The sequence below is a fragment of the Myotis brandtii genome, unplaced genomic scaffold (genome assembly GCF_000412655.1).
Source record: "Myotis brandtii unplaced genomic scaffold, ASM41265v1 scaffold810, whole genome shotgun sequence".
In the NCBI taxonomy this organism is placed as follows: domain Eukaryota; kingdom Metazoa; phylum Chordata; class Mammalia; order Chiroptera; family Vespertilionidae; genus Myotis; species Myotis brandtii.
In genome coordinates, this window is record NW_005371274.1 from 2,330,423 (window position 1) to 2,353,652 (window position 23,230).

General features: G+C 45.0%; 1 protein-coding gene across 4 annotated transcripts in view; it reads left to right on the plus strand.

Moving 5' to 3' along the window:
• PLCE1 (phospholipase C, epsilon 1) overlaps positions 1–23,230 on the plus strand; it is a 255,192-nt gene that overhangs the window by 230,691 nt on the left and 1,271 nt on the right. For all 4 annotated transcript variants that reach the window (XM_005884057.2, XM_005884058.2, XM_014531564.1 and 1 more), the window contains 10 exons: positions 935–1,066; positions 2,094–2,384; positions 7,464–7,627; positions 8,857–9,118; positions 10,818–10,936; positions 13,049–13,177; positions 16,184–16,393; positions 18,928–19,086; positions 20,490–20,708; positions 21,004–21,206. In XM_005884057.2, the coding sequence (XP_005884119.1) occupies positions 935–1,066; positions 2,094–2,384; positions 7,464–7,627; positions 8,857–9,118; positions 10,818–10,936; positions 13,049–13,177; positions 16,184–16,393; positions 18,928–19,086; positions 20,490–20,708; positions 21,004–21,183 (1,865 nt within the window). In that variant the 3' untranslated portion in view covers positions 21,184–21,206. The remainder of the gene's footprint in view (positions 1–934; positions 1,067–2,093; positions 2,385–7,463; positions 7,628–8,856; positions 9,119–10,817; positions 10,937–13,048; positions 13,178–16,183; positions 16,394–18,927; positions 19,087–20,489; positions 20,709–21,003; positions 21,207–23,230) is intronic.

Consider the following 23,230-nt stretch of genomic DNA (forward strand, 5'->3'; position numbering starts at 1 on the left):
GGCTCTTTGGCCCCTTGAGTGTGGCTCTTCCACAAAATACCATGTGCGGGCGCGCACGTACAGTGCGATTGAAACTTCGTGGCCCATGCACAGAAGTCGGTATTTTGTGGAAGAGCCACACTCAAGAGGCCAAAGAGCTGCATGTGGCTCGCAAGCCTCAGTTTGCCGACCACTGATCTAATGGTACAATGTAGACAGTGGAAACAGTTGGGAGGCCACGGGCTTGCCTGGTGCCTTTAACTCACTCTTCCTGCACTGGATCCAGATCTGCATGGTGTGCATTCATTTCCTCGTTCAGCAAATATCTGTTAAAGTGCTGCTGCGCGCCAGGCACTGTGCCAGGCAGGAAGGAGTCAGGGAGTGATTGGACCAGGAGTGAGAAAGAGAAGCCGTGAGACATCACTGTCATTTAACATATTTCTCGTTTAATCCTCAGACTATGCCTGTGAGTTCCTATCTTTATACCCATTTTGTAGATAAGGAAACTGAGGAACAGCGAAGGTGGATATTAAGTCAGGGCTCGTAATGGCAGGAATTCAACCTAGACAATGTGATGCTAAAACTCGTGCTCCGAGCCATTCTTTCATCTCTCAAAATTGAGTAATTTGGTCCTGATAATTCAGTGTTGACTGGAGCACTTTCTTTTTATGCATTTTTTCAAAATCTTTCTGGTGCACCATCAGGTGGGTGTGGGTGCTATTTTGCGGTCATTCTGTATAACCCTGCAGTTCTTGTCACATTTGCCCACAGAGATAAAAACTTCACTCTAAAGCCTGCAATGCTGCTATTAACGGTGTTGAGAATGCGAGTGGGTCCTCTGAGCAGGGTTACCAGGGAGTAGTAAGACTTCAAAGTAAACATGGACAGGGATGGAAAATGTCGAGTTCCCTCGCTTGTAGTTTTTGGCTTATTTATTTTCATTTTATGGGAACAGGCCTGTCAACTCTAAATGCATCTGGCTCTAACAGAGGAAAAGAAAGGAAAAGCAGGAAGTCCATTTTTGGCAACAATCCGGGCAGAATGAGCCCTGGGGAGACGGCATCACTTAACAAAACATCTGGAAAAAGTAAAGTCACCTTCTTTCAATACCTTTGCTTGATTCCGCATGCTGGATAAGTCCAACATTTTACTGTCGAAGCACTTCCCTTGAACTTCTATTTTTTTTATTTCCATGAATGTTTATGTTATCTAAGTGTAGTAGAAATATTTTTCAATTTTACATGTTTAACTTCCTAAAAAATAGCACTTCACTGAAGATGTTCTAACAGTGTTTGCCTCAATAGGGAAAAATTGGAACCACCTTGGAACATTCTAGTGGTTCTTGGAACTGCTCTCGTCACCATTATAACTCCAGAAGATATATCCATTTTATTACTAATTACTTTTTATTATAAAAGTAATAAATTCTCATAGTTAAAAAAAAACTCAAACAATATAGGGTACGATTAAAATTCCTTTCTATTCTCAATGGCTCAGTTCTAGTCCCCTGAGGTAACCACTGTTAGGTTTATTGTGTTTTGTTCAAGAAGAATACGATTCTTTTTAAGATGATCCCAATGGGATACAACCGAGCATATTTGTATAACTTTTATATTGCTGTAACTTTCCAAACAGCTTTCTGAGCATATATCTACCTTATTCTCATTATGCCTCTGTGGTTTTCCATTGTGTATATACTGTCATTTAACCACTTCCTCACTGGTAGAACATTTGGATTGCTTCCTGGTTTTTTTGTTGCTGTTTTTTCCTTATAACAAACGCTAAAGTGAATACCCTTGTACATATATTGCCATGTATTGTTCAAATATATCCACAGGACAGATGAGGCAAAGGATTTCCAGGCTTTTAACTTAAATTGGTGCTTCTGCACTCATTTTAAAACTCAATAGCTATCATTTTGTTTCAAGGTGGTGGACTAACTCAAGTATAGTATAACACTACTGTAGTGTAACTGAATAGTGTAACACTATTAAGATCTACTCTGATGTGTTACATGGTTATGATTGTTTTACCGAGATGTTGTTCAGGTTTATCTTTCTAAAACATTTAAAGTGTCCTGCACTAATCCGAGGCTAATCTTTTGGGGGGTTTAGGTTCCTATGAAGGAATGCGACAGGCCTGGGAGGAGTCTTCTTCCCCCCTCAGCCCAGCCACGTCCCTCAGCGCTATCATTAGAACTCCCAAATGTTACCATATCTCATCGCTGAATGAAAATGCCGCCAAACGTCTGTGTCGCAGGTATTCTCAGAAACTGATCCAGCACACCGCCTGTCAGCTGCTGAGGACTTACCCGGCTGCCACCCGCATCGACTCCTCCAACCCCAACCCCCTCATGTTCTGGCTGCACGGGATACAGCTCGTGGCACTCAACTACCAGACAGATGGTAACGGCCTGCTCCTCACCTCTCTCCTTTGGGCCTTATGTTTCAGGAAACATAGTTCAACAAACAACATTTTAGTTAAGGGGGGCAAGATGCCAGACTGGGGCACACCATATGTAAGAGCAAAAATACTGGTGCATTTGATACTGAATTGTGCCCTTGATGTTTCAGAGTTAAGGTGATAGGAAAGAACCTTAAAGGGGTCCCTAGTAATCTCTTGTTCTTGCTCCCTTTTTAAAGCATTTTTTAAACATAAGGCTACTCTTTAGTGTCTTTAAATAAGACACTGTTTAGGGCCGTGTCTAGTTTGTGTCTAAAGACCTTTTGGGGCAGAGAGTTACTAACACCCTTTGGTAAGCTGTCTTGCTAAGCTGTTCCTTGCAGTCAATAAGTAGTTGTCACTCCAAGAAAATTGCATGTTAGCTTCTTCTTATCCATTGAGATTGAAATGGAGAATAATGGTCATTGCTCCCAGAGTAGCTCACATGGAGAAAACAAGTGTGCGAACCAAGAAAGCAGTGTTTGTTTTTCTCACTGTTGAGGAAACTCTCTTAGCAGGAATACCTGATGAGGCCCGACGTCCAGAATAAGAGCTACCATTCATTGCACACTTACCGTGCGACAGACACCGTGCTGAATTTTCCCTGACCCCCTCTTATCTGATTTAATCTTTGCACCAACCCTAAGTGGTGGACACCTTTATGATCCCCACTCCTCAGATGAGCAAACCAAGGCACAGAGCGATTGATTTGCTCAAGGTCACAGAATGACTAGTAATAATAAATTCAAGGACTCTGGGAGTGGAGAGGATAAAGTATTTTGTTTCTACTTGGTTATGGGGGCAGGAAGGGAGCTGCAGAAGATAAAGAAACAGTCGATGAGGAATGTTTCCTCGAAGCACCTTCAGAAGCCACAGTCTTTCCTTGGGACAGCCAAGCGGCCTTCTCGTTCCTCTCACGTCACCTGAATCAGATCCTAAGCAACCATGCTGACCCGCCAGCCACAGCATAGCCCCGTCTCCAGCCAAGGTCAAACCACACCTTTCGCTCTCGAACCAGCTAGCCACCTGGTACTGGTGCCAACAGTGCCCATGTGTGGCTGACCCTGCCGACGCATTTTTTTTTTTTTTTTTGCCCTTGTTATATTTGCTTCTTTCCATTGAAATTAAATAACACGATGCAGGTGAAGTATCCTACTTAGCATAGTGGCTGGCACAGAGAAAGCATTCCACAAACGTTAACGATGATGAAGTGTTTTTGATAAGTTATGAAAACAGTAGGATTTGGACTCGCAAGTGGAAATAATAATGAAATATTTTCAAAGTTGTAAAAGTTTCTTTTCAATCTGTCCCAAGTGGCTTGCGGGCTCACATCTCTGACCCTGTCTGTAGCCCTTCGGCGCCCTTGGTTATTATGATACTGAAATATTTTAAGTCCAGTGAAATCACTAGCAAGATGGTTTTCTCAAGGAAATGGAAATGCGTTTGGTTTTGGATGTGCCCGCTCTCCTGGGCGTGCCAAGGCTGGTGCAGACACACCGGCTCCACCGATGGCAGAGGGAGCCGCCGCCGAAAGGAGCTGCCCCTCCTGGCTCTCTCCACCACCACCCACCGCCCCCAGGTCCCGAAGCACACACTGAGGCTGCAGCTTGGCCTTCACTCACCCCTGAAGGCTTTGCCTCTCTCCCAAATCAATCTGGGAGCACATGTTCGAGCTGCCTCCTCAGGGGAGACAGATGGCTCTGTTGATGGTTCATCCTCAAGTTTCTCTACAGAGTCTTCCAGCCCAGGAGAGTGCTGCCATAATGCCTCGCTGGCCCAGTGCCGCAGGCAATGATTACACGCATCCCCACGCTGGACAGAGCACAAGCCACAGGCAGTTTCACCATGTTCACCTGTGAAAATGGTCTTCATTTGCACAAACTGGGCATAGAGCCTGGCTAATATCTTGCACGCAGTAGGTGCTCAATAAATGCACGCTGAGCTGAAACAGACTATCCCCCTCTGCCCCACTGCAGTCTGAGCCTGTGGTTCTTGGGTTTTTAGGTACTTTTCTGTGGATTGCAGGTCCAAATAGATCAGAGTCTATTGGACTCATTATCTTTTAATTTTTACAAAGAATTCCTAGATTAGGGAGCGCTTGATTTTCCATGAAACATCCCAACCAAGTAACAGAGAACCCTCTCCCAGTGTCCCTCTAGCCTCCGACTGTGTTCCATGGATCATCAGCCTTGCCACTTCCTGGATGTCAGAGGACCCTGATGCCCCAAAGGAGTGTCCATTGACTTAGGGTCATCTCTTCCCAGAATTTCTAATGGCTCCATCATCTTCAAGAAGGTCTGCGGTGATCTGGAGCCAGGAATAGCCCAGGTCTGCACTCAAGGAAACCAACTCTTGAGTTTGGAAACTGACTTGAGCCTGGTATGCAAACCTGGTGATGGCTGGCAACAGTCCCTCAGCATTCTTTCCACCTAGAGCAGAACAAGTGTAAGGACATGCGACCCCATCAAAAGAAAAGCTGTTAATATGGATCCTGCTTTCCTGAGTGATTGTCAAACTCTTTATGATGACTTTTCTAGCCCCAAAGTATAGGCATCATTATTACGGGATTGGTGCCTACTTAATACAGGGTTTTTAAGTAAATAGGAGACCATAAAGGTACTGAAAAGCCTGATCTGCCTCACAGGCATTGACTGAGAGGGGCGATCAGGTGACACGGATTCACGCACCCTCCTTCACTTGCTTACAACAGGGGTTTTACTAGTAAAACGATAGCCCTAGGTGGAGTTCTGGGACCATGCCTAGGGGGCAATTGGAGGGCTAGATTTGAGGTCCCACCTTTATTCCAAAATGAGCAGCTCCGCCTGCATCTGGTTTACTTGTTGGATTACTAAATGAGATTAGCCTCAGCTGGTTTGGCTCAGTGGATAGAGTGATGGCCTATGGACTGAAGGGTCCCGGGTTTGATTCCAGTCAAGGGCACGTACCTCGGTTGCAGTCTCCATCCGGCCCTGGTCGGGGCCTGTGCAAGAGGCAACCAATCGATGTGTCTCTCCTCTCACATCAATGTTTCTCTCTCTGTCTCTCCCCCTCCTTTTCATTCTCCCTTAAAAAAAAAAAATCAACAGAAAAATATCCTCGGGTGAGAATTAACAACAGAAAAAGAAAAAGTTTGGGAAAGTATAAGGATCAGACTTCAAACCCAAATGGGAGTTGACATCATAATCATAATTTATTACCTACTGTTTATTGAGATCTTCTATGTGCCGAATGCTCGGTAGAGACTTGCACACGTTTTCTCATTTATGACACGCCTGTGAGGTGTACACTATACGGCTCAGTTGTTGAGATTGGATCAGATTGCTGGGGTTTAAACCCCAGCATCCACCACTTAGTAACTGTGTGCCTTGGGTTCTTTCACTTCTTGTGCCTCAGTTTCCTCATCTATAAAATGGGAAGCACTGATGTACATAAAGTGCGTGGAATGGGGCCTGGTACACAGTAAGAGCACAGTAAGGGTGAGCTGCTATAATTTTTAGTAATATACAGTGGGGCCTTGACTTACGAGTGTCCCGACTAACGAGTTTTTTGAGATACCAGCTGTCTCTCTGCCAATTTTTTGCATTGAGTTGATAGAGTAATTTGAGTTAACGAGCTCCTGAACTAGCTCCTTAACGAGCTTGGTCTCGGAACGAATTAAACTTGTAAGTCAAGGCCCCACTGTATATCCATTTCACATTCATCAACTCTGCATGAGCTAGCCTGCTTCGCTCTCTTAGCCATCCTAGCCCAGGTCTATGTTCCTCTGTCACAGGGTGGCCTGGGAAGAGAATTCTCTCGTCCTGCAGGCAAGACAGCCTCAACGAATCAGTCACATCAGGACTGAACGGGCCTGAGAGGTGGGGTCCAGGGCACTGATTTTATAGATAAGGAGACCGAGCCCACGTAGCTTTCCTATGCCTTAGACATCTGACCCCAAGGATTCCTGCCTACAATCCCAGCCAACCCCACGTACATGGAAAAAATTTTACACACAAGACATGTGGAGGCCAACTTCTTATTGCTCCGTGGTGCTCACCACACTTTTCCTTGATGTCTGTCCATGTAGCACAGTCCGCTCTGCACATGGAAGGAATCTATCAGAGGGAACATTTGTCAGGTGTGCCTCATAAACCCTGTGTTCATCTGGGCAACCTTTCTACAGACTTGCGCCATCAGATGAGCATTTGTGTGTGTCAGAGCCCAAACCAGTGCGGGAGTCCAACGTTCATCCAAGAACCGTGCCAAGTAAAAGCTGGCCACAGACGACTGGAAGCCGTTGTGAGGGTTCCCAGGGTTTACGATGGAGGGGATGGATCATGGACACGATGTGAATCACATGTGATAATAATTTTTTTCATATTTAACTGCAATTAAAAAGAGGTAGAAGTACTGTAATTTATGGGTTGAAATTGAGATTTCATGGAAAGATATATTTTTCTGGCTCTTCTCCCAGTCTGTCTTGGATTATTAAGATTTTTATCTTATATTTGCAAAGGCAAGAATTGGTCATACAGTTGTCTGCATGGTTTAGTGTTCGGGGATAAGAAAATGCCATGACTATTCCTTACTAAAATTCTGTATAAAATGAGGTATTGCAAAGATTTTTTTTTTTCAGATGGATGTTGTAAATTTTGATTTGCAAAAGGAGTTTTTAAGTGGCAGAACCTGGGTGGGAGTGAGACACTGGGCTTATCCCATAGACTGAACCCCGAAAAGACAGGGATCTTGGTCTTGTTACCTGTTGTATCTTTTGTACCTAACAATCTGGCACATAGTAGCCACTCAGTCAGTCCCTTCTTCATGCTTAAACTTGGGGAAAATTGATACAAAGTTCTTTTGAACTTTACTTTTTTTCTTAATACATTTTTTATTGTTGATAGCATCATAGATCTCTCCCATTTTTCCCTCCTTCACCCCACTCCTTCCCCCATGTCTTCACTACCCTATTGCCCATGTCCACGGGCTCTGCATATAACATATAAGTTCTGACCTTGACATTCATAAGCGACAGAGTAACAAGCAATGTTGACTTTGTTTTGCAGATCTCCCTTTACATTTAAACGCTGCCATGTTTGAGGCCAACGGTGGCTGTGGCTATGTGTTGAAACCCCCAGTTCTGTGGGACAAGAACTGCCCCATGTATCAGAAGTTTTCTCCCCTGGAAAGAGACCTGGACAACATGGAGCCCGCCGTCTACTCTTTGACTGTAAGTGTGGCGGTGTCTCCAGGAGATGGCAAGGCGCTTCCGCCTTCCTGAATATGCGCTGGTTTTGAATTCAGGGCATTGCATAGTTCTCGTGTCACCGTTTTGTTTGTGCAGATTTAGTTCCCGGAAGGATTTCTTTACCTGTCACAAGCGGTGGCTGTGGCTGAGGTATGCTGTCGCCTGGCACTGCATTTGCCAGTGCCCGGCAGGTGGAGCTGTGAGTTCCCTGCTTCGCCTGCACGCTGATGGTGGTGATTCTGTCTTCCAGGGCCCGCAGCACCGTCATTCTGATTTTCTCCCATAAAAGTTGAGCTCCTTGTTAGAGCAGGTCATCTTAAACTCGAACAGGCTCTCGTAAGATCAAACGGGCATCGATATACAAATCAATTAAATATCTTTCCTCCTTGCAATTTAAACTGTATCGTTCCTGGGCCTTTCCTTATTTCTTTTATTGCCTAATTAACCCCATGTCAAAACACCACAGACTGCCCTTAACAACAGCCCCCGGCAGCTCATCATTCAACTTTATTTCCCCATTCTGTCGCTACCTCTTAGCGGACAGAGAACAAGACCTCTGGATGGCTAATCGCTGCCCTCCAACCTTAGAACTTGTCCGTTTCCCTCCAAAGGAAGAATGCCAAGCAGCCTCTGATCACCCCTCTCACACCCCGGGAGAACCACGCTCCGGTTTTCCTACCACCTCTGCTTTCTCCTTCCCGAAGACCAGGGCAGGGGGCCTCCTCTGTTTGACCAAATTAGCTAGACTCGAGTAGACGTTTAACTGTGTACAGAAGGCTGTGGATAAATTTTTAAAAACATTCCCTGTGAGTTGCTGTAAAACTAAACCATTCAAGAAAATGGCTTTGAACAGAATGTTCGCAACCAATTTGTGATTGCATTCCGTAAAGTCTCCCCGTTTCCCTGTGCCTTCTTGAGAAACTTGATTTCATCTTAATTGCTTGGCTTTGAAGATACTTGAACATTTTGACAGTTGAAAAGTGACAGGTGAATGCTGGTGACAAAATAAGCTTTTCCCATGATTCCAGGCCTGTGGTTGCCTGGTTGCAATCACTTCCTGCTTTGGGGGGGGGGGGGGGGGGGTAGCAGATTTATTCACCGTGGACCTCGTCCATTCCAGAGTGTTCTTTGTGGAGGGAAGCGGTGAGGTGCAGAGGTTGCCTTTGTTTCTTTTTCATCTTCAGTGACCTGGTCCTTGCTTCCTCCCTCAGATTGTCTCTGGCCAGAACGTGTGCCCGAGCAACAGCACAGGAAGCCCGTGCATCGAGGTCGACATCCTGGGCATGCCGCTGGACAGCTGCCACTTCCGCACGAAGCCCATCCACCGGAACACTCTGAACCCCATGTGGAACGAGCAGTTTTTCTTCCGGGTTCACTTTGAAGACCTCATATTTCTTCGTTTTGCAGTTGTGGAAAACAACAGCTCGGCGGTCACTGCTCAGAGGATCATCCCGCTCAAGGCTCTAAAGCGAGGTAGAGTAGCATCATCATGCTGTTAATAATTACTGTAGCCCAGCCCGCGTGGCTCAGTGGTTGAGCATCAACCTATGAACCAAAAGGCCACAGTTCGATTCTCGGTCAGGGCATATGCCCGGGTTGTGGGCTTGATCGCCAGTAGGGGATGTGCAGGAAGCAACCAATCACTGATTCTCTCTCATCATTGATGTTTCTATCTCTCCCTTCTTCTCTGAAATCCATAAAAATCTATAATAATAAAAGCATAATATACTAATTAGACCGGACAGCCAAACAACCTTCCGGATGAAGACACGGCAGCAGGGGCCGAGGCAGAGGTGGTTAGGGGGGGTCAGGCAGGCAGGCAGAGTGGATGGGGCGATCAGGCAGGCAGGTGAGCAGTTAGGGGCAATCAGGCAGGCAGGCAGAGTGGTGAAGGGCAATCAGGCAGTCAGGTGAATGGTTAGGGGTGACCAGGCAGGCAAACAGGCAAGCGGTTAGGGGCAATCAGGCAGGCAGGCGAGTGGTTAGGGGTGATCAGGCAGGCAGGCAGAGTGGTTAGGAGCCAGCAGTCCCAGATTGCGAGAGGGATGTCCAACTGCGGGATCAGGCCTAAACTGGCAGTCGGACATCCCCTGAGGTGTTCTGGATTGCGAGAGGTACAGACTGGGCTGAGGGTTTCCCCTGACCCCTGTGCACAAATTTCATGCACTGGGCCTCTAGTATATTATAAAAATAAAAAATAATTACTGTAGCTCAATGATGGATGCCATAGAGCTCTTTAGACTGTTCTCTCTACTTTTGAGTGTATGTTTGAGATTTTCATTTTTAAAAAGTTGAAATAAGAGGCAGGAAAAAAACACAAATTTGAATACTGTTTAAGTACATCTCATAACAGGTTTTCTTTTACGTTATCCTCAAATTCGAGGTATTCACATTTCTGAGGAAGTATGGCCTCTACCGCCGCTGCTGATGTCGAGAGCTGTGGTGGTTGGCCCTTCTCCCCTCACATCCCTGCCCAAATAGCATCCACTGCACCCCTGGCACTTTTTTATTTTTTTTTTTTAGTAAAGATAACTTCACTTTTTTTTTTATCCTCACCCAAGGATATGTTTATTGATTTGAGAGAGAGAGGAAGGGAGAGGAACATCGATGTGAGAGAGAAATATAAATCAACCAGTTGCCTCCCATATGTGCCCCAACCACACCCTGATGGGAGATGGAATCTGCAACCTTTTGGTGCACGGGATGAGCTCCAATCAACTGAGCCCCCCTAGCAGGCCCCCCTAGCACTTTTCAAGCTGAGACTGAAGTGAGCAGAGGAAACCAAGAGGAGGGCGGTAGAGGCAGTGGCTCACTGGCCAAGAGTGGAATCAGTGCCTGGCAGAAGTTCAGTGTCGGAAGCCAGGGATGGGTGCTGGGGACAGAGCAGGGCGGTTGGAGAACCCTGAGCAGAGGCGGAGCTGGTGGCTGGTGGACTGGCTTTGCTGTGGGCCTCCGGGGAGCTTCTGCGGCCGCAGCTGTTGTTCCACTTATTTATGCATTCATTGGTTGATTCTTGCATGTGCCCTGACCAGGGATCAAACCCGCAACCTTGGAGGATCGGGACTACGCTCTAACCAACTGAGCTACCCAGCCAGGGCCTCTGCCTACCATTTTGCGGCAGAGCTCCGCAGTGCATGGCTAACAGGCTTTTCCCAATTCTGCGTTATTCCAGGATATCGACATCTTCAGCTGCGAAACCTCCACAATGAAGTCTTGGAAATCTCTAGTTTATTCGTAAACAGCAGAAGGATGGAAGAAATCTCCTCTGGCAGTTCCGTGCCGGCCTCTTTGGTAATTAAGCTCTGTTTCACTCAGCATGTCTGTGGGGATTGCTGTGCTGGAGGTAGGCTTGCTCATGATACAGGAAGGTGATCATTAGGTAGCTATGGGAATAATAATAATGACTGGCATTGGCATGTCTAAGCACTTTACATATATGAATTCACCTAGTCCTCTCAATAACTTTTTTATGAAAGAGCTTTGAGTATGGTCTTCGTTTTACAGATGAGGAAGGTAAGAGCTAAGTACCTCGGAGGTCACACAGCTATAAACCCAAGTTCACCTAGTGCTAAGCCCATACTCTTTTTGTTTTTATGTGTTTGTTTGTTTTTTTAATATGTTTTTATTGATTCTTAGAGTGGAAGAGAGAGGGAAAGAGAGATAGAAACATTAATGAGAGAGACATCAATCGGCTACCTCCTGCATGCCCCTTACTAGGGATCAAGCCTGCAACCTGGGCATGTGCCCCTGACCAGGAATTGAACCCAGGACCTCTTGGTCCGTGGGACGATGCTCAATCCATTGAGATATAGCAGCCAAAGCCCATACTCTTAATATGAGCCAAAAATAACATGTGGGCAAGAAGTTAATTAAGCAAACCTGCTAGGGAGCATTCAGTTCTCTTAGAAATTTTAGGTTAGACCAGGAAAATCTTCTGCTTCTTCAGGGGTCCAGGGGTGGGTGCCAGGTGAGCAGGGTTGGGGTGGCAGCCAGGTGCTGCTGTTGATACATAACTGCCCCCTGGCAATTGGGGAGATACGGGATCTGCACTCGTGGGGATGAAAAGGGTACACTGCAAACAAAAGGTGCCATCACTGCAGAATCAGCATTTTAACAAGTTCCCCAGGTAAGGTTCTTGCCCATTGAGGTTCGAGAGCCATAGGACTTGCGCTCACTCCAATAATCCAGGGTTGATGACTAAACCAGTGACCCCGCTTTAATAAACTGGTTCATTCCATTATGCTTGCTCTTTAAAAATTAGTTTAAAGGCTGTTCATCGATTCCCTCTTTATACACTTAACAGCCTGATCTCTGTCATATCCACCTTACACTTTAACGTAGTCCTAACAACCCCTGGAAAGGCACCTTCTATGCTCACGGTGGCGCTGACTCGACCACCGCCGCTCCCACCATCAGTTAGCCGGGCTTTCTTCTCCGTTTCTCTTTCCCTCCCCTCGTTAGTTTCTTCTCTCTCTGTCTCTGACCTTGTTTCCCTAGCTTCTCCTCCTTTTCCCTTCAATGTGTGGCCAAGGTTAAAAACAGCACTTTGGCCAAAGTGGAGGGAGGTATTGCCTGCCTTGTGCAGAGGACTGGGAACCAGGGACTGGGCTGCCTGGCACCTAAGAGCCAGAACCAGATGCTTTCAGAAGGCAAGGCAGGGCTTCCTGCACAATCCCGGGTTGGTCACCCTCAGTACCTATCAGAGCTGCAGATGCCACACGTGCCATGAAAGAGCCGTTTTTCCTCACAATACTTCTGCTGACACCAAATGTGTCGTGTCTTTTCCAGCTTTGCTTCTCCAACTCCCCGGCACCAGCTGGCTGACCTAGCTTTTGGTTCAATGCTGACATTATCTACCTGGAGTCAGCATCAGACCCTACAAGTTAAGGGCTCAGTCCTGCAACACTACCCACATTTCCCATGCCAGTTGCAAGTCCCTCCTCCGGTTCCGTAATTTGCTCAAATGACTCTCGCAGAACTTAGGAAAGTGCTTTACTTACTAGAATATTTTATTTATCATCTTACCATCCGAAATTCTAGTCCAGCGCCCTCAAGAGAGATGGAACTCAATAACACTGTTGGATGTCAGTTCAGAAATAAGGACTAATGTACATTTTAGATGATATCAGTTCCATACTTATGATGGAAAGAGATAGTGTCTTGTGAAATAAATTAATAGTGTGGTGGTGTGCTGCTACACATCCTCACTAGACTATTAAAGAAGACACACCATCGCTTCTTCAACCACAAAACGATGGGTCAGGGTGTGAGGGATGCTAGAATGGCTCTGTATTGACATGTCCCTGTAAACACCTCTAAGAATGAGCACCTCAGTGGTGAATATAGCCTAGAATTTGCATCCGAATGAGAATGAATGAGAAACCATGTGATCTTCCTTGACAGATGTTTAGTACAGAAGAAAGAAAATGTCTGCAGACTCACAGAGTCACGGTGCATGGCGTCCCAGGTCCGGAGCCCTTCACTGTTTTCTCTATAAATGGAGGCACTAAGGCAAAGCAGCTGCTCCAGCAAGTAAGTGCACTGAGTCTGTGTGTGTGTGTGACTACATACATACAAATACACAAAAGTCCACGTTGACGATTTGCCTTTTGATTATTTGTGATATCCAACCTCGAGATCCACCCTACAGGTGACCTGAGAGGTCTCGGTACCTCTAAACAAGCTACCTTAACCTGTAGAGAAGAATTTCTAAGACTTCTTCAGCCACATACAGAACACTGGGCACTAGAAGGATAAAGACCAGGATGAGTGGCTCTCCAACCTTGTGTACTGTTTCCCTCTGAGCCTAGATTCAGGCCTCATAGTCCCTCTTAATGCAGAGCTTACTAATCAACCAGAATTTGCACATGAACTGAATGAAGTCTGCTTGTCATTCTAGGAGTTGGGTCAAATTCTTAGAGCATCAGGATGGACCATATAGGCCAAGATATCTTCTGCCCCTCCAGCCTCAGGCCTCCATTTGCATGTTGATCAGCCACCTTGTCCCCCTCCCTCTGCACTCGATCATGACTTTTAAAGTTATACCCCTCTAGTGGTATGAAGAGGCATGCAGGTCCCAAAACAAGAGGATGAGAGCCTGTTAACCCAACCCCCATAGCAGAACTGGCCTAAGTCCTCTCATGCTGGGCTTCTGCCCTGGGTTCCTGGGGATCTTGGTGGCCTTCTACCGGCAGAGACAGTGCCCCTCAGGAGGACTTGTAAGAGGGAAAGAGCCAGACACAAAGAGCAGCATCCGGAGAGGGAGGCAGCCCCTCAAAAGAGCAAGGCAGGCCCATGTGCAATTCCTGCTCTCTTCTCACTAGGAGTGCCACTCCTGTGTGGTACAGTAGCCTAGTATCCTTGCAGACTATTTCATCCTTAGCCCATTTCAGAATCCCTTCTTCTCCTTGGAGGTAGGCCAAGGGGAGCTGCTACCGAGGGACCAACTGTGGAGCCCCCTCTGAAGTTAGGGCATATGACGCACTGCCCCTGCGATCATGGAAGGGTTGGGGGTTAAAAACCCATTGATGAACCACACATACTAAGTGTTAATAAGTAGTTCTGTCCTATGAGGGGTAGTCTCTATGGACAGGCCAACTTTCCCCCGAGATCTTATAATTGACTTAGACTCAGAGAAAATAGCTCCCATGTCAAATGTCATAGACTATCTAACAGAAACTACTCCCAAGTTGGGGTTGTTTTGGGATTTTTGTTTTCTAAATCAATCAGTCTATGAACTTTAGTGTCTGCTATCGCAAAGCACTGTTGGGGTTTGGGGGACTCTATAAAATATGAAGTTATAAAGCAAGAAGACTTTTCCATGGACCACCCATAAAAAGCAGCCCATTACTTCGTTGCCACCCCATATAAAGCAGCACTGAGGAGAGAGGGACTGCTCCCGGCTCCAAGGAGCCTTGCGTGTTGTTGCCTTGCCCCCGTGGAATCCAGAGCCCAGCACCCGTTCCCAACCAAGGGCTCGGGGGAAGGGAACAGCCTTCCTGAGACTCTCCTGCCCCCTCCATCCTCAGTTCATTCTTTTCCTCCAAGTGAGACACAGCAGCAACAGGTGTTGAGGAGAAAGGTGTTGACTTCACCAGGCCAGATGGTGGCAGCCTTCTCTTGGCACCCACTTCGCCTTTAGTCTTTTGTCAGGAACCTGTACGATCTGAGTGTGAAAGGGTATATCAGCAAGAGGAACTGCAGTGATGGCTCAAGGCTATTGAGTTCTCATGCTGTGCCCACGCTCTGCTTTATAAACAGTGTCTCGATCATACAACAAATCATAAAATTAAGAGGTTGTACTGTGGAAGCAGAAAAATAATTTTCCTCCCACCTCCTAAGTTCTCCTGGCTGGACCTATAATCAAATTAACATAAGACCGATTAACAGGAGAAAATAACCAATCTATCACATATGTACACACGGGGGTTCTATAAGAATATGAGACCAGAGGACAGAGGGAACAGTGAAGTTTATATGCCATCGTGAGCTAAGGAGAAGGCGGGTTGAAGTTTGGGACTTCAAAAGGCATGAGGGCAATCCACATGGAGATGGAAAAGCCAATGTCTGATAGAGAAATGTTTGCTGGGCCATCTTTACCAATGGGACACAGAGAGGACTTTGGATCCATGGGCCTTCCTGGGCTCCTCCCCATCACCTAGTTAATACTAAACTGTAGTTATCTATGATGATACCTCCCTCCTGGAGCACATCCTCTATCTACATTCTCTTAGGCAGTAAGGGGGAAGGTTGAAGGGTCTCTCTGAGTCTTTTTTTTTCTTCTTCTTCTTGAAAATAACCAGTCTAAAATAATCAGTGTCCCAAAAGTCATATTTTGGGGGAGGCACATTCTGCTTCCCCTCAGTACTCTTCCTGTTCCCCCTTTATAGACGGGGAACTGAATCTCCAACAGGTTAACTATCCTGCCCAACACCTCGCAGCCAGTAGGTATTGAAGGCGGGCCTCGGACGCAGTCTGCCTGGCTCCCCAGCCTTGTCGCGGTCACGCTGTTTGACTGCCCGGGTCAGTAGCCAACAAAGAAAACGGGCCTCTAGACATACAGTTAAGACTTCATTGGAAGGAGAATTCCCAGGAACTTGGGTCAGAATAGAGTCAGCAATGGTGGAGAGATAGTTCTCGGTAAAAGCTGGACTGGGTTCCTTATCCTCTTGGTCCCGTGTTGCAAGATCACAAAGAGGTAAGTTCGTAGATTTACAAACCTACAGTTTTTCATTCGGTAGGAGCTCTCACTCCAGCAAGCGGGAAAAACAGTTACACTGTCTGGGGATGATGAGTACATTGTGTTGTTGCCCAGAATGCAACAACTTTCTTTTTGGACTTAAGAGAATTCTTAGACCTTCCAAACATAAACAATTCTTTTTGGACTTAAGAGAATTCTTAGACCTTCCAAAGAGAATTATGCAACACTCCAGAGTAGGTTTCGCTTATAAATTACACATCAAAGCTCCCTGGGCTCCATGAAAACAGGCTTGTTTTGAATTACCGTTTTTGCGAAAAGTGCCTTTGCTTTATCTTTAGATTCTGACCACTGAACAAGACACCAAACCTATTGCCGCAGACTACTTTTTGATGGAAGAAAAATATTTTATATCTAAAGAAAAGAATGAATGCAGAAAACAGCCGTTCCAGAGGGCCATTGGTCCCGAGGAAGAGATCGTGCAGATTTTAAGCAGCTGGTTTCCAGAAGAGGGCTATGTTGGCAGGATTGTCTTAAAAACCCAGCAGGAAGTAAGTGTGTCTGAGTGCAGCCTACACGGTAACAGCTCTGTGTGTAATTCACCACCCGCCACTGGCCAACTCCCTCAAAATCAGAATTTCTTCCAATTCCCACTTGATTTCTATTCTTCTTCTGCAGTGTAAGTGGAGAAATGATTTTATTCTTTTGCACATCTTCAGAATGTTATCTCTAAGTTACAGAAATTCAGCCTAAAGGTCATCCCTTCTAAAACAAAGCGAGCAAGAACTCAGTGGATTCCTTATGCATGTCATCAGCTGTTTCGTCAGCTTTTTTATTTGTATGTGTGAGAAAACATTGTCGTGAGGGTCACAGAACTGGGTAATTCGAGGCCTGTAGGCATTTTTGTGCATTTTGGGGTTGGTTGTGTTCCTATTAGTGCCTACTAAAGTTGTAGCTAATAAATGGCTCAGCACTTATAACTAAAACAACAGTATTTTTTTAAAAAAAATATTCTGTAACTTCACATAAAGTAAGAATAATCTCTCAGCTTTGATCAGAACTCGTACTAAATATCGTTATGTTTGCTGATACTCCCGTGATAGCTCCCGAGAAGGAAACAGCACAGCACCAACTCCAGACTGGTTGGCTTCTGTTGGGGTTTGTTGATGGAGCCCTTTTTTTTTTTCTGAATAAACTGATAGAAGCCCAGTAACTTCCTGCCCCGTGCACAAAATTCGTGCACAGGTAGGGTCCCTAGGCCTGGCTGGCAATCAGGGTCTATCAGGGCCTTCCTTCCGGCTGCTGGCCGGGGCCTTCCTTCTTTCGTGCCGCCCCATAATGGTCAGCGCACATCATAGCGAGCAATTGAACTCCCAGTCTCCCAGTCGAACTCCCATGGGGACACTTTGCATATTGGCCTTTTATATATATAGATGTCATGTGAAATACCACCTACCCCCATTCTCCGATTGGTTAGTTATATCATAATCAATGCCATCACATATCATGCAGCAAAATCTCTAGGAATTAACAAAATGTAATGGCCACAATCTTTGAAGTAGAGGAAGAGTTGTAGAACAGTATTTGTAGTAAAGGACAATCTCATTTTAGGTAGTAAACATAGACAATAACTCTCCCCCACCAGTCCTTAATAGAATGAATGGAGTCCAGAAACTTCAGTCATGTAAATTCCATGACTGCAAGGTTAATGCAATGATTGGGGCAAGCCTGTGTGGGTGGGTGGCAAATCCTTTCTGGTCCTGGCTACAGTTTGGCGCCATCTGGTGGCAGTTACCCATTTGATTTTAATATTCATGGGGACAGTTCTGGGTCCTGTGTGACAGTGGTCTTGGGTTCTGGCCAGTTAGCACCATTTCAGTGACCTGGTCTGAGGAGATTAGGCTTGGAGAGTGCTGGGGGTCGGGGACTTACCTGCAGATCCTCCCTCCCTGAGGTGGGTTGCCTACTGTTTCCTTGCTTTGCCTCGCCTCCCCTCCCTGCTGCTCCTGCAGAAGATAACTGTAAACTACCCTCTTTGTTAGTGGGACTAACAAAGAACAGGAGTCATTTGACAATCATATTATATTTAAATTCACATAATTCCAGGGTTTTCTTGTATCTGTCTATTCACATATACAAAAATACATCTGTATAGCCATAGCAGATGTTTAGAACATATGACCTAACAACAGTGGGTTTTTGTGTTTTTTGTGGAGAATGAGATGGGAGAGAGAAGGGAAAAGGGTGACAGTGGGAAAAGTTTGCCTTTTTATTGCTGTGTTTCTGTACTATAGATGTATCTAATTATACAGGTAATATATATAATTATATGTGTAAAATTCACTGGAAGCCAATTCACCAAAAGCCAATCAACCTGATAACTAATTATCATGAGTATTGAGTATTTTGTTGATATTCGTTTCTTTTTTTTAAGAGATCAAATCTTAATTTTTATTTTATTATATTTTTAAATTTTATTTTTTAATTGCAGTTTACTTTCAATGTTATTTTGTATTACTTTCAGGTGTGCAGCATAGTTGTTAGACTATCGTATACTTTACAAAGTGTCGATATTCATTTCAGTGTGACTTACCTCCAGCCATCGTTTCCACCTTTCACTCTGGATTTTGTTCATTTAAGCTGAATGTCAGTTTCACGCTTCACATTTTAGATGTCTAGCATTTCTTAAATGCTCAAGTTCTATGCGAGAGTTGGGGGGGAGTGTGCTTTCTCGTAAATGTAATTTGCTTATTTGGCTTTTGGTAATTGGCAAAATGCTATATTGTCTTTTTACAAACTTACCTACAGTTGACTTGTGCTCATAATCCACAGCTGATAGGAGCAGATCTACTAGCTTGTTCTGGGCCAGACCTTATCAGTCTGTCTGTATCAGCAGAAACCTTTTTGTCTAAGACATGTATGTCCTTCTAGAATAATTTATGAAATATTAACTAGCATATAAACTAGGAAGCTAAGAAGTTATTTCCACATTACCAAGATGCATTTCACATTTTTGTTTGATGTTTCTTTCCTTACTCTACATCATCTCGCCACTCACTCACTCTTTTCTTCTCTTTTAATATAGAACCTGGAGGAGAAAAGCATTGTTCAAGATGACAGAGAGGTGATCTTGAGCTCGGAGGAGGAGAGTTTCTTTGTCCAAGTGCACGACGTTTCTCCAGAGCAGCCGCGGACAGTCATCAAAGCGCCGCGCGTCAGCACCGCACAGGACGTCATTCAGCAGGTGGGAGCCCTCCCTCACCTCAGTCCTGTCCTCCGTGTACATTCTTGGGACAAGTCAGATGCCAGCCCCTTCTATTTATGAAGTTTCTAGACCAGTGGGGACCTACAAAGGGAAAGTGGGAAATAATAGTTTATTCCTTCAGCAGATAACTTACCTAGTATCTACATGAGTCAGGCCCCGGGTGAAGCACTGGTGAAAATGTTGTAGGACATGGCTCTGCAGAGTAGTCATTTCATTGTCCCAGAAATGCCTAAGCCAATACCGAATGGCCATCTTCAGAGGGCAAGCAGAAGGCCTACTCTGACCCTCTCCCACCTCTAGGTCCTGCTTCCCTGTGTCCATGGTTTCACAAACTGTATTTCCTTCCTTCAAAGCCTTATCATGGTTTGCATTCGTCAAACACCCTTGAGAAGTAGGATAGTATAATGGTGGACGGCACAGACTCTGGGTTAAAAGGCTCGAGGTTCCAATCCCAGCTCTACCTCTTACTAGCTCTGAGACCTTGGGCAAGTTATTTAACCATCTGTGCCTTAGTTACAGTGGTATGCTTAAAAAAGACACTCTGATTTGTAGCATTTGTTGATTTCTGTTGTATAAAAGCTCCCACCATGTCTGATTTTACTAGCCTGTTCCATTTGGCTCCCACATACCACCATGTGGTAAGTTACCACTTAGATAACATGGTGATAGCATAATAGTATTTTGCTCATGGAGTTGTTGTGAAGATTAAGTCAGTAATATATGTAAACTGTACAATGTTTAGCACATGGTAAGCACAATTTAAGCTATTATTGCATGGTGATTTGGTTGGTATAGACTTTGAACTTAGCTTCTTTTGTTGACCTTTGTGCCCCCAAAGTATCTGGGACATAGTAGGCCCTCACTAAACATTTGATGACTGAATAAATGCATAAATGAAAGATAATCTTGCACGAAATGAGAAGTGAGGCCAACTAAGTTCTAAAATGCCTTAACATCCAAGATTCTGTGGTGAAGAGGCAGTCCAGTGGGACAGGGAGTCGTCTGAGAGTCAGGGGTCTGTCCCTCACTGTCACATGACCTTCATGTCTATGAGCTTTGGTTTCATGCACACGATCTGTTTCCAGTATTTATTCTATTGCTTCTTTGCTTCTCATCCTCTGGAATCTGCATAAGTTCCTCATCTGAAAGGGGGGATAATAATGACTAAATATGGAGTGTTGTGAAGCTAAACCATAATGTGGGAAAGCATGTCATAAGCCACAACCATACAAATGGAAAGTGAGGAGTAGGATAACATGATCTGAAAGATCCCCATCGTCTCTAAAAGCCTGTGATTGTTTGCCACCTTCGAGTTTCATTTATAATGAATGCAGGAGTTGGAGACACTGTCTTTATCCAGTTGATTGTAACTTATCTTTCAGACCTTATGCAAAGCCAAGTACTCCTACAGCATCCTGAGCAACCCCAACCCAAACGACTACGTACTTTTGGAAGAGGTGGTGAAAGACACAGCCAACAAGAAGTCTTCTACCCCCAAGTCCTCCCAGCGGGTCCTTTTGGATCAAGAGTGTGTGTTTCAAGCCCAAAGCAAGTGGAAAGGTGCAGGAAAATTCATCCTTAAGCTAAAGGAGCAAGTGCAGGTAAACTTCAAGGTTATTTTACTCTCTTCACCAGTTATTTGATATTCATAACTAATTTGTAATCAAATTTGGGAGATAGTGAAATCTAGGAGAAAGTCAAGAAATTTACGGGGAGAAGATTGTTTGGCTTTGTTTTCACTGCGGGAAATGTGTTCCCCTCTGTGGTTAAGCAACCCTGAGAGGGAAGGCCCTGTCATAGACGGGGAAGCGAAGGGGGCCCTTTCTGATATACTGCTCCCTGATTGAGGATGCCAGCTTTAACTTAATACCAATGGAGAGTTCTTTCTTCCCATAGGCATCCAGAGAAGACAAGAGAAAAGGCATTTCTTTTGCAAGTGAATTCAAGAAGTTCACCAAGTCAACTAAACAGCCCCGAGGACTCACATCACCTTCTCAGGTCTTGGTTTCGGAAAGTGTCCAAAACAAAGAGGAGAGACCTGTGGGTGGCAGCGACACGATGGACTATCGACAGTGACCATGGGCAGCATGTTTAACCAGGTACACTACGTCTTTGCACCATTCTGAACCAGAGGCCAACTTACACTACTTTGTAAGGCATAATTTGTACAGTATCTTTTATCTTTTCCAAATGGAGGTGTCCCCTGTGGGAGGGAGGAATGGTACCACAAGAGAAAAAGGGCTCTGAAGATATATGTACCTTCAGAAGTTATCATTGTAGACCTCCTTTAAAATATATATATATATATGTGTGTGTGTATGTATATAATTGATTTCAGAGAGGAAGGGAGGAGAGAGAGAAACCTCAATGAGAGAGCCCCATTGATTGGCTGCCTCCTGCACGCCCGCTACTGGGGATCGAGCCTGCAACTCAGGCATGTGCCCTGACCAGGAATCAAACCTGGGACCTCTTGGTCCATGGGACGACAATCAATCCACTGAGCTACACCAGCCGGGCAGACCTTATTTTATATAGAACTCAACAAAGGATCTAAGAGGACAACCAATTTTCCCAAACTACATCAGCCACATTTCATCAGACATAGAATTGTTTTGATTATTGGTCACTCAAACACTCTTGAGGGGCTGCTGTGAGTCATCCAGCTTTCCTTCCTTTGGCTGTCTAGTTTTATGTTATTCTAATTGAGGTTTGATTTGACCTGAACAAACTCAACTTCTTCTGCCTCATTTAAAAACTTAAACTCTGGCATTCGGGGTGTGATGATTAAAAAGAAAGCAAAATAACGTAACAGGCTCCATCTTGCAACAGCAGTAAATTACACCCTCAGTTGCCAGCTCCCTGTGTGGTATTCACATGCAGAGTACATTTCATTTAAATTATTTATATGGAACCTGAATTTTTTTAAAAAAAGAAGCATATGAGGAAACCAAACACAGATCTCTTCTCTTAACTTTGTTTCCTAATGAACCGAAGGGATTGTCAAAGCGCACTGTTCACCTGTTGGGTTGTGGTTCTCAGAGTTAAAATTCACCAGAGACCACATGAAGGCGCTGCTGCTTGTACCGCAAGGCTCCCTCACCCGTCTCCATCACAATCAGGACCTTCTTATATTAAACTGTAGGCGCTCACAGTTGGCCTCTCTAGACAAGGCCAACTTTGATGTGTAACAGCCCAAAAGAAAGCCTGACACAGAGAGCCCACGTTTCTACATTCAAGGACCAACTCCTACAATAACTGGTGCCTCGTACCACTTACAAAGCTCTTTCAAAACCACAGACAAAGCCAAATACAGGAAACCTCTTCCTCCAGAGTATCTGCCTACCCCGCTATTCCTAGGGAGTCAGGATTGTTCCGGTTAAGCAAAGACTCACTGGGAAGAAATCTCAGAAGGATGGCAGCAATCCATATCACATAGCGTCAGATAACGGCGATGTGCACAGAACAGTAAAGCTCTGGGCTGTCCCATTTCCTGTTGAGATACAGTTGGTATACCAATTGTTTAAAAGTTCCGGACTCACTTCCTTTTCTGTCATAACCAGCGCCTTCTCCAAAAGCCAAGTGAGCTTTAGGACTAAAGCACCGGTGTTGAACCTCCCCAGCTTTTAGGAAGTGATTCACTGTGATAGAGGGTCTTTGAGCAGGCCCTAAGGACAGATCGAAATTTAAAATACTGGGCCCTGGCCGGTTGCTCGGCTGGTCGTGATGCACCAAGGTTGTGGGTTCGATCCTTTGTCAGGGCGCACACAAGAATCAACCAGTGAATGCATAAATAAGTGGAACAAAAACTCTCTCTCTCTCTCTCTCTCCCTCCCTCCCTCTTTCTCTCTCTAAAAATAAATCAATAAAATTGTTATATTGTTTTCTGTATATCAAGAAGTTAGCAACAAATAAATCATAGGTGTGATGTTATGCTCTCTATTATAACCTCCGTAACAATACAGCTAAATTACATTCTGCACATAAAGAGCCCTCGTGCTACAAGATTACATTAAGTACCTAAGAATACAACTCCACTAGAAATTTGACTTAAAAATGACATGCTTGGCCGATCAATGATTCTCTCTCATCATTGATGTTTCTGTCTCTCTCCCTCTCCCTTCCT